We start from the raw sequence: 21039 nt of genomic DNA on the forward strand, positions 1-21039 counted from the left end.
GGCGACCAGCGGGTGTTTTCCCCTCGAGATTTTCTCGAGGGTAAAATTCAATTAAATTTTGTCCTTCCACCCCACCCCCCTTTTCTCGCATAAAATTACGGACTTAGGATAAAGTTGCAAAAGCCTGTTGTGGCATTAGTGAACAATAGCTGCAAAATATAGATCTTTGGCACGAATCTAACATTTTTATTGAATCTATCGTGCGAATACGTATTTTGAACATCATTTTGTTGATTGAATAAAACCAAAATTTTACACGGAGCTACAGTTGCAGCTGCAAGATGACATACTGAATTTCATTGATTTAAATCATCCTGTTTATGAGTTATTGCATTTAAATGCATACAAATATACAGAAAGGTAAATTTTTAAGATTTTCATAGATTTGGTTAAAAATTTGATAAAAAAAATCTATATTTTATATTCTAAACTTGTGTACAAAAATTCTATCTGCCCAGCTCTTTGCGTTTTGTAGTTATCGTTTTCGTAAATATACAAACAAATATAAAGACAAAAATGTGTTTTTCGAACTCGGGAGGTCTGAAAAGTGGACATACGCGAAAATCTCGAGTTCGAATGTTTTGAAGATTATAATGCTTCCTTTATACTTCAAAAAGAAAAAAAGTAAAATGCTAGATAGTTAAACTTAGTAAATAGATTAAGTATCTAAAGTATAGATTTGTATCACATTTGGAGAAAATCCTTCACGGAGCTGAACGTCTAGCAGCCCGAACTTTCGAAAGCATACAAATGCGATAATTCAAAAACGGAACTACTTAAATATACGAAAAATGAGACATAGCTTTAGCAACTACGTGATATTTGTGCCAAATTCTTAGATTTATATCAATCTGAATAACTAGAGTAATTTAAGCAATCTCAATAACTAGAAATCATAGAAACGTAAATGATTCAAATTTTGCAACATAGTTTTAGCATTTGAAATAAAGATCCGTATCAATTTGTGAGCCAAATCCATTTACTAGTTAACAGCCTTTCTCTACATGTGAATATGACTTGCTTAAACAAAATTTCATATGCGATTCTGTTGCTAAAACTATGTTTTGCATCAAATTTTGGTTGATAATAAGACATCCAAATTAATTTTTCTTTACTAGATTTCTTACAGCAAGATAGAAAATATTTTGGAAAAAAAAAAAAAAGAAAGAAAGAAATGTGAACACTTACGACGTTAAGCACTTGTCGAAAAGAAGAAGAGGGAGGGGGGGGGGTAACTCTAATATTAGAAAGTATGCGAGAAAGTTCCCAAGAGATTATTCCCACAAAATATGTGATTGTAATGGTTATCTTATCTTTTCATTTTTTTCTCTTCTCTTCTCTTTTCTGCTAGAAAAAAAAATCACGTTCTGTCCACGTACGAAAACTAATGCGACTCCATATAAAAGAAGATTGGCTAATGAATAATCTATTTAAAGGTCAATTGAAAATTAACTATTTTTATATCCAACCTTTTGGCAAGTAATAATTAATTAGGACTGCTTTTTTACTTATTCAAACGATGCTGATTACAGGTTGAAAATTATTTGTGAACTACATTATATAATACACTATTTGATTGAAGCAAAAAATCGCGCATGAATCAAATATTCTAAGGAACCGACAGCTGGTTCTATAGATATCGATAGTAGGAAAATTAAAGATAAGTAGGAATTTATTTATTAAAGATTTTTTTTAAAAATTTTGATTAAAAATAAATCGAAATTATATTATTTCGATAGTTTCAGAGTAAAGGATTTAACACTAGATTGAATAATAAAATAGTTTTTTAGTAATGAGCGCGTGCACACACACAAACACGTACGCACACACACATACGCACAAGCACATGCATGCACACACACTCTCTAACAATTAATTTCAAATAATCACTTTACTCAATAATGTTTCTAATCAAGCAAACTCAGGCATCCAATAAAATTTATTTGTGTGTTGCGTGGAGTACTATTTTCCCCATGGAACGAAAATTCAAATTTCTTTCTGAACTATATATGCTCAGAATACTTTCCCACGTTCTCTTGGATAGTTTCCTAGAAATTATGAAGAATAAAAATCTTTAAAGAACTCCACGACTGTTCCTTCAAAGCATGTAATACAATGCATAATATACAATTAAGTAGGATTTCATGTCCAATTGGAAGCAGGTCCTATGTTTGAATGTGTAGCGTAGCGATAAAGTTTGTGGTATGACGAGTTGTTCTATATATGGCCATCTGCTATCGGAAGTTGATATCAGTGTGATTAGTTATATCTTCAGTTAGATTAAGGATTACTCCTTACAAAACTAAAACGCAATTTCGATTTACACGGGTTCTGAAACGAACGGCAATAGTTTAAGGTTACTAGCCCTGGAACGGAAGAAAGAATGGATCTGGAAGCAATTTATAAATTTTTGATTCCTGGGGATATAAGTTTTACGACTGGTGGCTTATTGCTCGCAATTGTTTGCTGCTCCCTTTTCATGCTGATTCATGGAATTGCAAAATGGTATGGTTTGCACAAAAACTCACCTCCAGGACCAGCCGGACTGCCTATTGTTGGTTACTTACCTTTCATGGGTAAAGAGCCCCACAAAACTTTCTGGAACTTGAGAAAAAAGTACGGAGATGTTATCAGGTAAGAAAAGTAGGATTTCTTGACGTTTTTCAAAAAAGGTGGTACACATTCATGTTAAAATTGCAGATGCTTTTCTTCTCTTTCAGATATTTTGTATGAGTATTTAGCTTTACTTTAAGATCTCAGATATTTTTACTTCCTCGTATACGTAGTATAGAGAAAGTATAGTAATTGCCAACAATTTATCAGGATTTTGACGAATCTTCACGTTTAAAACTTCTCCGAGTTCAAATTTTTTAAAGAAAATTTCCGTCTGTCTGGGAAAAAGACAACTCAAAAACGCTTTAAGCTAGACGGTTGAAATTTGGTATACGGTCTTTACATCAAATTTGCAGATTCCTATCAAATTTTGAGTAAAATCTGTTCAGAGGAAGTCCGTCTGTCCGGTTGTTCGAATATAAGTTAACGCGATAATTACAAAACGAAGAGAGCTAGATGGATAAAATTTGGTGCACACATTTGGCTTCTATAGTGTAAGCATTTTGAGACAAATCCAAGAAAATGATAATTCATAAATGCAATGACTTAAATATATCAAATTTGGTACGGAAATTTGTGACAACTTTTGTGTTAAAATTTTGCTTCAATCGGTTGAGAAAAACGTGTCTTAAACACGAATTCTATTTGTAGATATTATTAACGCATGCCAGGGATTAATCGCCAAATAACTCGCCAGGGATGACATGATAGATTCAATAAAAATGACCAATTCACGCCAAAAGTTAATATTTCGTAAATTTTGTACACCAATGCCATGTAAGGCGTTCTTTGGTATGACAAGTTAATTAGAAAGTAGGCGAGAAAGTTATGGGAAGACCACTTCCGCTTGTTAATTCAAATGAGAAAAGAATTATGTACCTTGTGAACAAAATTGTAAACAAATTTATATATATTCAATCCAAATTTTGTAGCAGATACTTACGTCAAACCATTGCACGTATTGAAACGAACTTTAGAAACGATGTTTATGAATATTTTGTCATTGTATAATAAATTTCAAAGCTTTTCGCAACAATATTTTCGTATATTTTACTATTGTATAATAAGTCCCAAAAATTTTCATAAAATGTTTGTTTCATTAATCATTAAATCATCTGAAATCCTGTCATGAAATTCATAAACTTTACCAATTGATGGAAAAAATTAATTTATCATGCGCATATTATCCGCATGCTCAAATTTCCGCAAATAATTTGAGAGACATTGTCTCCATGTTTATCTCTGCGTTTCTCCCAAATTTACAAAATTCATTTCTTCTTTTTATCTCTTTCAAAATTTCATTGTTGATGATATTTCAGCTCTTTTTCTTTTCTTTCGAAATTTTATTTTCGAAACCAGTTTGATTATCTTTTTCTCTTTTGAAATTTGTGGTTGAAGATAATTTTTTAAGATGAGATAAATACGATATCTTGCTATTGCTGAAAGTAACATTTTAGAATTGGCATTAAAAAGTATTTCCGCTTTATAAATGTATATTTATATATTTCGTTAGCCGTATTTATTAAATTTAAAGACTATTTTAATGCAATATTTAAACACTTAAATATTATTTAGATACAGATTTTTTTTTGATCTAGGCATAATTTATTTTGTTATATGACATTATTATTTTTGTTTTGTTTTTGACTTGATTATTTTGAATTAACTTTGACTTAAGTTTATTTATGAGTAGTACATATTTTTAATTAAGTATTGAATATGGAAAAATTTTGAATTTGCGAGAAAAATGAATCTGATATTCAACAGCGACGTGTGGTGTGAAACTTTAAATAAAGGTAATTTATAGAATCTATCATGAATTTATCTGAAACTATCATGTTACATGACGGTGAGGTTAAGTTTATGGATACTTTCAAAAGTTTAAAAAAAACCTCATGTGAAAGTTTAAAAAAAACCTTTTGAAAGCCAAAGTTTGATTTTTTAAATATTAGAAAGGCATACAAGTCAATTTCTACTGATGGAGCTTAAATATTAGCCGATTGCAACAAATGTTTTCAATATTAAAGAAGGAGTAAAGTAATATAATAATTTCATTAGAAGAACTTTAGTTAAAACAGATGATAGAAAAATAATTTATAATGAATTACTCGATTTCCAAAAATGCAGACATCCTATTTAATATCTCAATTTCTTATATTATCTTATACTTCTACTTGCGTTTCTTGTACTTGTATGACTCTATCGGATGGAACAATAAAACTGGGGGCGTCCTGGCATGGATGTAGCTCGTCTTCCCCATGATCTGCGCGCCCTGGGCTCGAGTCCGGGCTTGGACATGGTTGTTCTTCCATTGTTCTATCTATGAGATGTGTGAATGTACCCGCTTCTATGTCACTTGCGCTCGATAAATTTCCCCCTTTCCGCTCAAGTGTCAAGAAAGACTACCACATTATAAACTTTATCTTTGCATGTAAGATTTGGCGATTTTACAATGTACGCCAAACTGTGCGGTCAACTGACCCATCAACCACCCCCAATAAAACGATTAACCAATAAAACTTTCCCTTACTCTCTGAAGAGGTCACTGTCTTTGTACATCACGAGAGGGGTTTGTAGCTATGGAAAACTAAAAACCTTCACCCGCGCCAAGTTTTCTTGCCAAAGGTCCAAATCCCAGTAAACCTATGACAGCAACAGGGGTAGGGAATGATTTACCGAGCGCAAATGTTCCGATACCGTTGCCGCTACTATAGGAACAAGAGACTCCCCTTCAGATTTAAACCGGCTGTCTTCGAACAGCGGGCTTGCCCGTGGCAAGTGCCATAAGAAACAACAACAACGATAGAAATTATTTCTATAATAGCATATAATTTCATATTTGGATGTGTAGTTCTATATTTTGGTAAAAACTATGAAATATTAAAGGAAGAAACTATATGATTCAATGATAAATCCGGTATCAACATGTTGAAAGTCAGGGGGAGGGGGTCATTGGTGCCCGGCACTCGATTTGGCTGTAGCGCCGTGGAACCACCGTTGAAAGATGCTACAAGATTTCTAGAAATGCATAATTTGAACAGACATCAATACTTATAAATTTGTCATTATTACCATAGTTGCTACAATGTTATGAAGAAATTAATGTGATATGAAACACATAAAATATAGGCCTATTGTTCGCATATATTACAACATTTTATATTGAAACACTGCAAACAAAGAAAGGTTGAAACAACACAGACCTTACAATATGTCATGATTTTTTAGACAGTTTTTTTTTTTTCAATTGTCTTTCCTAATTGTTTCGAATTTTTTTCATAGTACATTTGGCAAAATCATCGCATAGCTCGAGCCTTTTTTTTTTTTTTTTTTTTTTTTTGCATTGTTTTTAACATGTTGAATGACTATCGAATATCAACATGAAAAAAATTTATTAAGGTTGATTATATACTGTAATTTATCTGTTGTAGATAAAGTTTCAGCATTATATATATCGCATAGTAAAATACTCAGCGTAAACGTCATGAGCAACTAACCTATAAAACTAGGATGGGATTCATTGTTGTGAGAAAAAAGCATTTAAGAGATATATGAATTCTTTTCATTGAACTTATTTTTATACATAGAATATTGGAGTCTTCTGGCAGATTTTTACCATCCCAACGTAATAAAATGCAAAAGTATGCAAACAGACTTGTTACATACTATAAAAATATATTAGGTCAAAATCTGTATTGGAATAATATTTGTTAAGTACGCGTTTACTCAAGCCAAAAACAGAAACACAGAGATATAATATAGTTTTTCACATGAAAACTCCTAAATCATAACAACTTAAAACTTAAAAAATTAAATATATAAAAATGGCAGTTTATTCGACTATTCCAATAATCAAAATTCACAATTTCATTTGATGTTTTCTACTTTATTGGTACTATTATTCTGGAAAGTTATCAAATTGTGACTGCAGAATTGACAAGAAGACGTCGGACGTAGCATATACAGACGTGCCATGTACAGAATAAAAATAAAAGAAATCGTTCCGAATGATTACAGTGATATTTGAAATATAAAACTACTATAACATAAGATGGAAAAATACAGCCCAAGAATGCTGGTTTTGGATATACTGAAATTTTTTCTGCACATTTAAGAACATTGTCCAGTCGAATTGTATCTTAACGTAGACTAGACGCATAAACATCAATTTTTGATGGTTTAAGTTGTAAGTTATCTATCCAAAATATGCCTCTATGTTTGCATTCGGATATGTTTTTGATAAGAGGGAGGTGTGGAAGTTGAAAAACTGGCGTTTAGTTGAAAAACAAACAAACAACAACAAAAAACATCTATAAATCTGATATAAATATTAACTCAAATCTAACTCAAAAAGTTGTAATTATTGCGAATACCTATAAAATGAGTTATCAAGTATTATGATAGTTGAATTAGACTACAAATATTTTTTTAAGTGCAAAATTAAAAAATATATAGATTTTTTATTCTTTTAAAAAAATATGTGGAATTTTCGGAATTCTGCTTAAGCACGTATTAAATAGAAGGGTTTAGTAGATTAAAAATTCTGATCGAAATTTGCATTATTTTTGAGAAAAAAAAGGTAATCGAAAAATACCTAGAAATATTTTTCTATCAATCAAAATCGGCCTTTGAAAAGAAAAGTATTCTAAAAGGCATTAATTATGCATTTAGCATGTTTTTTTTAAATATTTTTATCATATTTTAATTTTATAATTATGGTTTTAGGTTTATTACTTTATTTTTCTATTTATCTTTTCACTTTTGAATATCATATATATATATATATATATATATATATATATATATATAAAAATTGATTGAACTTTCCATGATAAAAATTTGGCTTCAATTTTTAATATAGAAATTGTTATTTTGGTGTTGTATATAGCTTTATAATTGCATTATTTCTCTAGAATCTGTCAATTACTGAGTTACGCATTTTTATAGTTAAATTTTCCAAATTGTTTTATATATTTTTAAGCCTGAAGTATATTCTAAGTTCTGATAAATTTATATTAATTATATTTAATTTATATTATTTATGTAATATATAAATAATATAATATATGTATTTATATTTGTTCCTGTGATTTATATTTTCATGATACTGTTGGAAATTATACGAACCATAGGACAGCACAATCAATTGAAACTAAAACTGAAATAAAGGGAAAAAGCAGATTCCGACAAGATTCGAACATAAGTTTTCTAATTAGGAAGCAGACAAGCTGCGGTTGCACTATAAAATACAACTAGCGATTTCCTATACGAAATAGCATATAAAGTCGGAATAACTGAATGTGTAATCATTATTAAAAGCACCAATTTGCATTCAGTAATTTGAAGCTATAAGACCTTTAGCATCGAAAGAGAGAGACACAAAATTTATCTAGGAGCGACTCATTCTAACTTAAATAGATGAACAGAATTTATAAATTTTATGTGTTATGATAATTAGTTCGATTGAATTCAATTTAAGATGCAAAAAAAGGCACTCATGACCCGGACGTGATTTGAACACGCAACCTTCTGATCTGGAGTCAGACGCGCTACCGTTGCGCCACCGAGCCACTTAAACAGAGTTCTAATAGATACACAAGTGAGCTTATAATGTAGAAATGCATTATTATTATTGAATAGAAAAATTTGCTTAAATCTTCAATGCATGATTTTTTAAAATTAAAACTTTTTTGATGTAGAAAGATCATACATAAATACAAAAAAAAAAAAAAAAAAAAAAAATGCACAATAAATCAAAGAAATGTTTTGAAAAAATTTTTATACGCTAAATACTAATTTAAAAATTCTTTCTATTCTAAAACACATTCTAAATTTCTTACTTAAAACTTAAAAAAAAATCATCTTCACTTCAATTCTAAATATATATATATATATTACTCTGATTTCATAGAATTGTTTCATTCCGGAATTTTCAATTACTTATGGAAGTGTTTCCGGAATGGAAAGAACTATTTTTTAATGTTAATTCACTGATAGTTAAGCAGATAATTTTTTTTGAATATCAGTAACAGATATTTCCTTTCATGACAAGAAATATTCTGTTTTATTTCTTTCCCATAGTCTCATTTTTTTAAAATTTCATTCTAAGATTTCCAAATGTTTATTTTTGCATACAAGACTTTATATGACGGTGATTTCGATATGCTATATTTTTATATTGAAACAATGTGCAACGGCATAATAGGAATTAATGTATAATTTTGTCTTTTAATTTCAGTTTCTTTCTATAGCAATTAGTGTGCATTCAGGCAGAAAGAGCATAATTCATAATTTTTATGAAATACAAGGGAATGTAAAGATTCTTTTTAAATTTTTAAATTTAGAGAAGCATGACTTCAAATCGCGCATTTATATTTTATTTTGGTAATTTGATGAAATTTTTAAATGCGATGAAATGCATCAGTTGATAAAAAATCATGCGCTTGTTGTCATAGCAATTTTTAATTCCATGTTCTTGGCAAGAACATTTTAAAGCAAATTTTCTATTGTTGCACAAACTAGAGATAAGATAAGATTCTGGTTGGTTCTGGAAATGCCTTTCTACGAATCCAGTTGTTTTCCAAGTTTTATTTTGAAATTTTAAATGCTATCTTTGCTTGAAAATTAATAATGTATAAATACAAGCTCTTTTTCTTAGTTAAAAAAGTTAATTTAAAGTTTTTTTTCTTAATTAAAAATAATTTTTTAACAGTAGGAATAGATTGATGAAACAATAAATTGGAATTTTTAATAAATGTAATTTCATTTATTTTTTGTTTCTATTTAGATATAAAATTTAAAGCATCTTGCTGCGCCAATCACTCTCAATTAATGCAAATAAATCGACTCAACTATCTAAGTCATTATATTATAAATTATATAATAAATTATAACTAATTAATAAAACATCTCAAACATGTTCAAAAACCTTTATAATTAATGTAGCAATAAGCCATTATAACTAATAATAAAAACTATTGGAAATAATGTGTCTGATAATTTTAGCTAATGGCATATGAATAAAAAAATAATTTTTGGAATAAAAGTAACGGAGAGAATGTTAACACGCAACCAATGGCCACCATGTTCAATTTTTCTTATTTATCGGAAAAAAAAAAAAAAAGATTTCACAAGATTTTGTAATGCTTCTAACTGTGTATAATTTGTATAGATATTTTCCACATTCCAGAATAAATTTGCTCACAGTAGTTAAGAATCTGATTGATTTTAAGAAAAGGCTTTATATAGAGGGACATTTGCACCATCTTAAGATAAAAAAGATTTTAGCAAGTGAATATAATAGATTCGAGGTTAATTAATGCGAATAAAGTAGTTTTTCATTATTGTGAGGTAACATAATTATTGCGTTAACTCAAATTGTTGATTACATTGAAGTTGAGGCAAAAGATGCACGTATTTGTATCTATATAAAGATAATTAATTTAAAGGTAATTATTGACTTTCAGCTTTGTCTCTCAGCTTTTTATAGCTAATATGACAGAGCAAACGCTTCTAGAACAAATGCTGCAACTCGAGTGTCAATGAAGATATTGCCAAGATTCTCGAATATTCTGTGTCCATTTTTGTTATCAAATTCATCTCTAAGGCCGTGGATCATTGACTCGGCATCTTTCCTGAATGTGATGGAGACATTCTGAAAATTCTCTTCCTTACCATGATACTGACTAAGACGCAATATTACAAACGCATAATAGTATAATCATTACGAAGTACGCTCTTTTAATGGATGCGCGTTTCTATAAGCAGAATTGATTGACATTGAATGAGCTTTAGTAAGTCTCCTGAAAGCATCCCAACAAGTTCGATATTATTTAAGTAAGAAAATCCATTACTTTACTTTTCGCTGCAATTTCTTGTTGAATGCAATTATTACTTGTATCAAAATAAGGTCACGTACTGGCATTAAAATTGTCATTTTCTAAATTTAAATAATCACAGCCTCGTTTTTATTATGTATAATCTCTTCCTTTAAATTATGTAGAAAAAATTAAATGGTGTCTTTGAAAATTTGAAGACTATTTCATTTGTAAACGCTATTCCCCTCTCTGTTAAATCTATCCATAAAATGACATAATGTTCTCGAATATAAGAACTAGTAATGAATTATTTTAAACAGATTTTTAATAACAATTTTTATGAATAATTGTAACAATAGGTAACCGGCTCGTTGAAAATTCTGCAAAAGACAAAATTTAAATTAAAAAGACATTATATACATTTACAAATGAATTTAATTAAATCACAAAAGCTACAAAAATAGTTACAAAACAAAATCGTTTCAAATAAAAAAAATAATAAAAAATTTAATTGTGGAAAAGCAGCGTTTATTCAAAATGCCAAAAAGTTAATTAAATCTATACTAAAGAGTTTTACAGCAACTAAGCTAACCTAATTAAATTTTTTTGGACTTTAAAACGGTGTAAAAATCAGTTTTCTGGAGAAATGTTTTCGGAAGTTATTACAAAAAAAACCCCATCTAAATCTAGATTATGTTTAATTAATTAAGATTAAAATAAAACTCTCTGAGGTGCACATTCCAACTCTTCAAAGTCTATCTGGATCGCCGGCATCCTGGCATAGGGGTAGAACGTCTTCCCTGTGAGCAGGCAGTCCTGAGTTCGAGTTCCAGTTTGGGCATGGTTGTTGTTCTATCTGTAAGATGTGTGAATGTACCCTCCTGTAAAAAGGGGTTGTGCAAGCGAATGAGTGATGCGAGAGTAGCAAAGTCGTACTCTTGGCCCTAGTTGGCGCTACTATAAAAACAATAGACGCTCCCCCACCGGTTTAAATCGCTGTCTTCGTAACAGCGGGCTTGTCCATGGCAAGTGCCATACGAAGCAACAACATATCTGGATCGAATTTGGAAGCTCTTGGTGGAACAGTCTGGCCTGCAAAATGCCAGCACATATATAAAAGAAAGGGTGTGCGCTTGCTTTTTATGTACAAATTGGTTCAAAATCAGCGAGAATGATCTCAGAAAACTTTCTTACATACTTTCCAATAAAGGTCTTATCCTTTTTCTTCCGTATGTAACTAAGGACTTTGGAGAAGGCCTCGAACATCTTATACGGCATTAATGAATGATAAGTAAGAAATATAGATCGAAAATCTAACCGTTTTACTGCATCTATAGCGAAATTTTTTTGGCTCGCTATTGCCGGACAATAAATTGACAGGAAACTACAATTATAGAAGTTAGATATACTACATTTCATAGATTTAAATCATTGAACTTTTGAGTTTTGCATTTACTTGTATGCAAAAGTATAAATCGACTGACTCTCAACTGTCAAACAGATTTTATACAAAATTTGATATATAGCCTATTTTAGATGTTAAAGCTGTGTATCAAATTTTATTTACCTTGCTCTTTGCATTTTGTAGTTATCGAGTTCTCTTGTACTCAAACAGCTAAAGCATTTTGTAGTTATCGGTTCTCTTGTACTCAAACAGCTAAAGCATTTTGTAGTTATCGAGTTCTCTTGTACTCAAACAGCTAAAGCATTTTGTAGTTATCGAGTTCTCTTGTACTCAAACAGCTAAAGCATTTTGTAGTTATCGGTTCTCTTGTACTCAAACAGCTAAAGCATTTTGTAGTTATCGAGTTCTCTTGTACTCAAACAGCTAAAGCATTTTGTAGTTATCGGTTCTCTTGTACTCAAACAGCTAAAGCATTTTGTAGTTATCGAGTTCTCTTGTACTCAAACAGCTAAAGCATTTTGTAGTTATCGGTTCTCTTGTACTCAAACAGCTAAAGCATTTTGTAGTTATCGAGTTTCCTTGTACTCGAACAGCTAAACAACCTGATTTTCAGTGATTGAATTTCATTCAAATTTGATATATGTTTACAAATTTGATCGTAATTCTTTAGACTGAATTTCAGCCGTCTAGTTTAAAGCATTTTTCAAGGTGAGCAGTTATACATAAATAAAAATATTGATTATAATTAACTAGCCTCTATAGCGTTGGAATGTTGGTTGCATTTCATTTCAATGAAATCAGTTATACAAGACTTCATCTATGAATACCTCACCGTAGTATTTTGGAGCCTCAAATTATGATAGTCATTTAAGCCATTTTAATCTTACACCTGTTTTTATTGTGTATATAAACCTTTTTCGTAGTGCTCAGCCCCATGACATCATAACGAAATTGAAAACCTAATTTCGTAATTAGAAAGTGATTTATAGTACTTAAGCGGTACTATCAATTCACTTTTTATTCCTCATGCAAACCCCGCAGAAAATGTACCGAATCTTTTTCAATTTTAAACAATAAGAGAAAATCTCAAAGTCAAATATTTGATAAAATAATGATTGGAATATTTTTTTATTTACTCATGAATGATTTTTTTATTTTTTTAATGCAATACATTGCCAATAGTTATTACCTAACAGACAAACAGGCGCGCGTATGTATGTGTGTGTGAAATTGTTTATTTTTTAGGACTTTCTAAATTTTTATTTTTTAATCACTTATTGAAAATATGTTATTATTTTTGTAGTGTTTACATGGGGCCAAAATATACTGTTATCCTGAATGACTACAATTCGGTGAAGGAAATTTTGTGCAATCCTGCTGCTTTGGACAGAGCTCCTGATCTTTTCAGCCATCTAGGTGATATTGGTTAGTAGTTCTTTGTTTTTTCCCCTCTCAGTTTGAATACATAAAACTTAATGTTTTATGCTAAAGTTTCAAATATTATATTTTTGATACTAAAAAATTCATTTTTTATTTTTTATAATTTGTCTTCCTAGTGTTGACAAAAGAAATCCATAATACTTTTAACAGGAAAACGGGAAAAATTAATTTATGGGAACTATGTTATATTAGTTTATATATTATTAAACTAATTAATTAAATTACATTATAAGTATATTTATATTTTATAAGCTTGTTTATAAAGTATAAGCTTTCCTTTATAATGCTTTATAAGATTGTTTATAAAGTATAATCTTTTCCTTATAACACTTTATAAGTTTGCTTAATTTTTCATCGATTTTATTCGCAATTTTTCAATTTCTGTATACAGGGTGTCCTGAAACAGACTGACAATTTCCAAATATGCATAACAGAAAACGGTTAAGGTTAAAAAAAAAAAAATCTGGCAGCTAATTCATGTGAGAGGGCACAAATATTTCCTTCCACAGTTTTTGGTTTCAGTCCAAAAATTGACCATAGATGGCGCTGTAAGTCTCTTTCGTCGTTCTTCTCGCAAGCAAATCATCAAAATGCGCAGCCTTAGAAGGAGTACTGTTTCGACTTCTTTCTTTGGGGACACTTGAAGGATGCGGTGACGTATAACTCTGAACAGTAACGCACGTGGAGATATTCCCATTGGCCACTTCCCAGAAAATGAATACCGATTTCGTCCTCCGATTACGACATGTGATTACGACTGATGGTAGACCTTTCGAAACTATTATACTGCAATTTCCTTTTATTAAAAGATGTCGAAAAATTGTGATGCGATTTTCAATTATTTCTTTATTTACATGTATAATGTCTACAGCGTCATCTATTGACAACTTTTTGAACTAAAATCAAAAACTGTGGAAGGGAAAACTTATGCGTTGTCGTATGAATTTGCTGCAAGAATTATTTTTTAAAAATCTTAACCGCTTTCTTGTTACTCATTTTTTAAAAATTGTCATTCTATTTCAGGACACCTTCTAATTGTTGAACCTAAATTCAGGCATGGATAGATCTACTTTAAAATAATAAAATGTACGGAAATTTGGGGTACATAAACTAATTATATATGATTGAATTCATATTAAATATGCAGCGACATTTAATTGGTAATAATTTTATCAAAAGAAAGCAAAAATCTTCTAGCAGAAAACTACAAAAATTAATTTATGGATTGAAACGGTAATTCTTTGATTTTTCAATAAAAGGCTAAAATTTAGTTAATATCGTTTCGAAATAATATATTTTTTTATTCTTTCAGGATTTATATCAGAGAATGGTGAAAAATGGATCGAGCAAAGGAGGTATTGTCTGTCAATTTCCAGAGATTTAGGCTTAGGAAGAGATCATTGGGAAGAACTTATAATGGTAAGATTTCTTGAACATAGTTCACTTCCAAAATGAATCTGAGGGATGTCCCAAAATTAATGAAAGATTTGAATTTGCCACCATTTGTGTAGTAAAGTTTTGGCAACCCTATTAAAAAAAAAGCATTTGACAGCTGATGGTTTAGTAAAAATGGAGCGTTACACGATAGAACAACCTGTTTCGTAAGATTTGAATTAAATAAAAAACACAGTTTTTTTCCTTTAAATTGTTATATTTTTATTGAATCATAAAGTACACAGGCCAGATTATGTATGGAATAAACATAAGGCCAATAACTTCCAAGGTTTTGTTGGCACATACGCACTCTTATGTCGAAATTTCCCATGACCATTTTGCATATATGTGGCTGAATTTCATTGATGCATAAATGGCACAGACTTTTGATTTCAAATAATCCCATAAAAAGAAATTCAATGGTGTTAAATCACATGATCTAAGGGGGAAATTCTCAAACTTTCATTATTTTTGATATAGCGTTCAACAGTGAAAATACATTGTTCCATCGTGTAACGTTCCATTTTTAATAACCCTAAACTCTCAACTATCGAATGTTTTTTTAAAAAATTAATACGGTTTCCAACACTTTAATGCACAAATGGCGTCAAATTCAAATCTTGCGATAATTTTGGGGCACCCTTTATAAGCCTTTTATTATAATAAAAGAATTATAGATATTTTTGTATAATATATAAGTTAACTACAATGTTTTCTAAATGCATTATTTTAAATGTAACATTTATTTTTTAATTAAATTTAAATTCATTTCTTAATTCTTCACGTGTGATAAAACACTAATTTATTACTTCCAGAATCATTGATTATTTACAGATGTGTTTAAATTTAAATTTTATTCTTATGACACGAAGTAATAATTGATTCATAAATTTTGCAATATTCATTATGATGAATTTCAGAATAAAGGGGGAAAAATGAAGTGAAAAGAATTCTACTTTTTAGCACAATGATAAAAATTATTTTTGTTACTTAATTTAACTCTATAATTAATCTTGCAACCATTTGGATAAACATTTTTATTTCCATTTATAAGCTTCACATGATTAATCCAAAATTGCTATAATGCCATTTGGGTCACTGGGATATTATTTAATTCATAATGTAACCATTTGTCATATTTTAACTTTTTAATTACAAAATAAAATAAGTTACAAATTTTTTTAAATATTTTTTTTTCAATTACATGCAGTTATCCCACTGACACACATTTTAGAATATATTATATATATATATATATATATATATATATATATATATATATATATATATATATATATATATATATATATATATATATATATATATATATATATATATATATATATATATATATATATATATATATATATATATATATATATATATGTGCATTTTAGAATTGCATTTCATAATTCTCATATATATGTTCGAGCTTATAAAAATGGAATTTCCCCCCAATAGAAAATTTTGTTTTCGCCTCCTGATGAAATACCAGGAAATTCTGTATTAAATTTTGCACTAGTGGCGCCATCTAATTGAGAGTTTGAGAAAAGGATTAATTTCAAGTTTCAAGACTGAAAATAATTAAAATTATAGTGTAATGAATAGAAAGCAGCAGTTTAAAAACTTCTTGAAATTAAATTTATTTAAAATTGTACTTTGATTAATACAATTAAAACAGAAAACAGTTTTGAATCCAAACTCTGGAGGTTAAAATAAAAATCGTAATAGCATGAAATGATGAAAAGGATTATTATGAGGAGATAAAGCCACACTATATATGTAAAGCTTTTACATACTTATTAAAAATAAAAATGCAGTCCTATCTCTATTTAATGAAGTCTGAGTATTCGACTTAAAAATTTCATTAAGAAAAAAATTGCTAACTTGGAATCTATAAAATAAATAATAAAAAAGTGAAAGAATCAAAAATAACATTCACTTATCTATTTTTTTGAGTTTAACATATAATATAAAGTACGCAAAAGATTTGTTTTTATAAGTTTATAATTAGAAACACATTTTTATAATAAAAATTTTCGCAAATTTATATAGATTATAAAACATTAACGGCAACATTTTTTAAAAAAATAACTGCATTCATATTACCTCAAATGAGATTAGCATTTCTTTTCTTGAGAATTTTTCAATAATCTCTTCATTATCAGCTATATTATTCACAGGATTGTCTTCATTACTTTTCGTAGCACTTTTCAATAGATACACAATTTGTAGGATACTCAACAAGCACAGGGCTTTCATTAAAGTAGAGAAAATTAAACAGTTCTAAACTTTCTATAGTAGAGAAAGAGTGAGAAAGATCACTGCAATAAATTCAATAATTTTTTTTTAATCTACAGAAAAGTTATAATAACTCTGAAAAATTGGAAAAAATGATAATTTTTTTTCATTAAATAGAAATTATAATTCGTAGTATGAAGAGTGAATAACATGTAAAAGACATAAAGTTCGGTAAAAATTTCGTTAAATAAAAAGCTTTATTAAATGGAAATCTGTTCAATAGAAACTATTGAATATTGTAATTTTGACTAAAGATTTCTAATAAATCACCGTCTTTCTATCAGCTCATCAGACTTTTACAGTTTTGATAAAAATATTGTAACGTGGCATGGTTGAATGAAATGCATTTTGAGCATTTGGATGAAGATAATCTCATCTAGGTTAATTAAAACCTTTTTATTTTGGGATTCACAGCATTGGATACATTACATCAGAGAAATATTTATTAGAAATACAAAAAAAAAAAAAAAAAAAAAAAAAAAACATCTTTACACGCACAATATCTAGAGAAGGGAATTCTTTCTTAACGTCTACGTCGAACCAGGTGGCGTTAGAAGTTCATTTAAACTCAAGGGGGATATTACAGTATTATTTTCTTTATTTTGGTACACTAATTAAAGTATATTTTCCAATTTTTTTTGGTCCTTAAATAATGATTTATAATCTTAAACTTTTTAACAAGTAGTTCATTTTACCAAAAGTTTGGATCCCTAATTGCTGTTAAAGAATCGTCATATTTTTCCATTTGTACACGAATAATATTCCTAATTATTTTGGAAAGATCAACCAATTTTATTAAGGTTGTTTAAAAAAATTTTTAAAAAAATTGATGTATTTAATTAGCGTTTTAAAATAGCCTTTCTTTTAATTTGATTCTGAAAAAAAGACTACTATCATAAATATTAGGTCTCAACGTTATTATTTTTAAAAAATCAGATAGATTTTGTTCTTCATGAATAAGGAAAACTCAATTTAATCAATTATGGTGTTATTCTCATTTTTATTCCAGGAGGAAACAACCAATTTTATTAAGAACATTCAAGATTTAAAAGGGAAACCTGCTGACATATCTCATATTCTCGCTTCTTCTGTTACTTCGAACATCATCTCTCTCTTGATTGGCCGGCGTCTGACCAAAGACGAGGTAGATATAGTCCAGCTCTCGATTGATTATTCTGACGTCGCATTCACCTATATGGGCCCATCCAACCCGACATCTGTAGTGCCAGGATTGAGAAACGTTTGCGAGGTTTTCAAAATTGCTGGATACGACAAAGCTATGAAGGTTATCAGGCAGTTTTCATCATTCATTAGGTAATCTGTGCTTTCATTTTCGATTATACATGTATAATCCAAATACAAACATGCATAATCGAAACAGGATTATATATTGGATATGGATAATCCAAATAGGATTGTATTTTGGATTATACATGTATACACAATATAAATGACTGATAAAATGCAGAAATCAGTTAATTTGCAGATTAGCTGGATAATCTGCACATTAACTAAGGTAATCTGTTAAAGCGCAGAAAATTGTTTCAATTCTCAAATTACATAGGTAATCTACGAATTACCTAGATAATCTGTTAAAGCGCAGAAAATTGTTTCAATTCTCAAATTACATAGGTATTCTACGAATTACCTAGATAATCTGTTAAAGCGAAGAAAATTGTTTCAATTCTCAAATTACATAGATAATCTACGAATTACCTAGATAATCTGTTAAAGTGCAGAAAATTGTTTCACTTCTCAAATCGCATAGGTAATCTACGAATTACCTAGATTATATGAACACTACTTACTAGTCACTTATTAAAGTGAAAATAAGATCTTTGATGGAGCAACAGCAACGTTTTTGCACGCTTAAATAAAATGTTGCTTATTTATTTTTTGATACTTAAAAATTCTAGTTAATAAAGCATAAAAATAAACACATTAGTTGATAGAATCAATCAATTGAAAAACTATAATACAAAGAATAAATGGTTTAACATATTATTACAGTTAAGGAAATGAATTTGAGAAACATGTGATAAAATTATGCTTGATTATTCGTACAATGCAAAAATTGATGTCACTTTGAAATGTATAGCAATTGGTTTTTGCGATAAGCACACCTATTTGTGATACATGAGAGAAAATAACTTTTGAACTTTAATGATACTGGAGCCGCTAATGTGCATATTAGCTAGTTAAATTGTGGAAAGCTTTTGATCCCGCACTTTAAAAGGGCAAATCATTGAATCTGTAGATTAGCTAGGTAATCTACACATTAATGGCTTTCGAGCATTAATGGTATCACATACATGTATAGTCCAAAATAGTTCCTACAATGGCAAATGGTTGTAATGATAACAATAGGAAGGCAAATTTTGAACTGAATATAGAAGGAGGGTTGAAGTTTGCTTTGGATATGTTTTTATAGTATAATATGCCCCGTGTGCCATCTGCCACATGAATAGCATCCATACTGTACTCCATCTTACTACTGAGTGAACAATTCTTTATAATTAGCTTCAGTTCACTATTGCAAACAAATGACATATTAAGAAAGAGTTAAGAAATATCTTGATGGAATGAAAACACGAGAGTAATCTTAGAGGATTTGGATAATTGCATACAAATAATAACAAGGGCCATCGGAAACTGCGAAATATTGTTCTGTATTTAGTTTAAAAGAGAACTACTTCTATACCATGTTTCTCAAATGACCAAGGGAAATTGCATAGAACTATGAGTTAGCAAATACTAAAATTCGCTTAAAATTTTATTAATAATAATTTTGTATGGTTTCCCTTGTCACAATGGCAACATGCATTTAGTGGCCAATTTTACAAAAGACGCTGTGCAGCATATTTGCAGTCATTGTTGCACATGCTATGTATGGGTGCCCAAATCGTCTGATATTATTTCTTGTGTTTTCATTTCGGTAAGATGCATCTTAATCTCTATATTAACCCATTATTTGTCAGAAACAGTTAATAAATTGAAGTACATATTGAGAATGCTTCATATGATAGTGAAATGATTTGTATCGTAAATATTGCTCGTATGATAAAAGAATGCAGCATAGAATAATTAATAGGAACCAAAATAATACGTTCACACTTTCTTTTTGTTATGTTTTGTCTTCCTAGCATTATTATTAAAAAAATAATAATTATTAATAATCAATTAATTTTTTTTCAAATAACAGTACATATTTAGAAAATTTTGTTTTCAGGGAAGAAATCAATCGTCATAAAACGTCTCCAGTGCTAAAAGATGCTAGAGATTTCATCAATTCTTATTTGGATAAGCTTTCTGAGTTGGCAGAAACTAAGAGTAAAAATCATTATTTTTCAGGTATGATTTAGCATCATCCAGTTTTCAAAAGTAAAGATAAAAATATTTTATATTAAAATGTACGAAATGGAATATTAACATTGTGAAAAACTTTTTAGATAAATATTGGTAATTGTACTAGTTAAATAGTAAAAGTATTTGTTCGAATAAAATAGAGCATTGTAAAATGTAAAGAAATTATGGTGGTACTTCAAATTTGAGGTCTATATGAAACTTTGAATATGGTTATAGAGTGTAAAATTTGTTTATTCATCCAATTATTTTTATAATCAAAAAGTTCTGGAACCAAATAAAAATCTACCAAAAACAAATGATCCTATGCAGCAAGAGAAGAGCACATTATCTCAAACTCGCAGCTCATCATTATTGACATTTAAAATCCTATTGCCATAAGACGTTGTTTTAGATCTCTCTCGGTATCAAATTACCTGTTATAACATCGAATACTACACTTCCATAAATAGATTAATTTCTTGATTTTAGTCCATATGTCTTTTTTCTAGGTTAAAGAATTTGTTTAATGACCGATGCTTCTCAGTTCCCAAAAAAGTGAGGTAATTTTTGACTTAACAGGGATTTCGACTTCATACCTGCCAGAGGAGCAAGATTATATTTGCTTACAAGCCAGCCAGACATCCATGTACAGGTGATTCTCACCGGTGGGATTGGCACAAATGG

General features: G+C 29.3%; 1 protein-coding gene and 1 non-coding gene across 2 annotated transcripts in view; one reads left to right on the forward strand and one right to left on the reverse strand.

Moving 5' to 3' along the window:
* Nucleotides 1-2301: 2301 nt before the first annotated feature.
* LOC129971749 (uncharacterized) overlaps nucleotides 2302-21039 on the forward strand; it is a 41593-nt gene continuing 22855 nt past the window's right edge. The window contains exons 1-5 of the mRNA XM_056085725.1: nucleotides 2302-2634; nucleotides 13139-13260; nucleotides 14588-14694; nucleotides 18020-18324; nucleotides 20240-20361. Coding sequence (XP_055941700.1) covers nucleotides 2384-2634; nucleotides 13139-13260; nucleotides 14588-14694; nucleotides 18020-18324; nucleotides 20240-20361 — 907 coding nt within the window. The 5' untranslated portion in view covers nucleotides 2302-2383. The remainder of the gene's footprint in view (nucleotides 2635-13138; nucleotides 13261-14587; nucleotides 14695-18019; nucleotides 18325-20239; nucleotides 20362-21039) is intronic.
* Nucleotides 8112-8183, reverse strand: Trnaw-cca (transfer RNA tryptophan (anticodon CCA)). The gene has a single exon. It is a non-coding gene; the product is annotated as a tRNA-Trp (tRNA).

Source organism: Argiope bruennichi, chromosome 6, assembly GCF_947563725.1.
Source record: "Argiope bruennichi chromosome 6, qqArgBrue1.1, whole genome shotgun sequence".
Taxonomy (NCBI): Eukaryota; Metazoa; Arthropoda; class Arachnida; order Araneae; family Araneidae; genus Argiope; species Argiope bruennichi.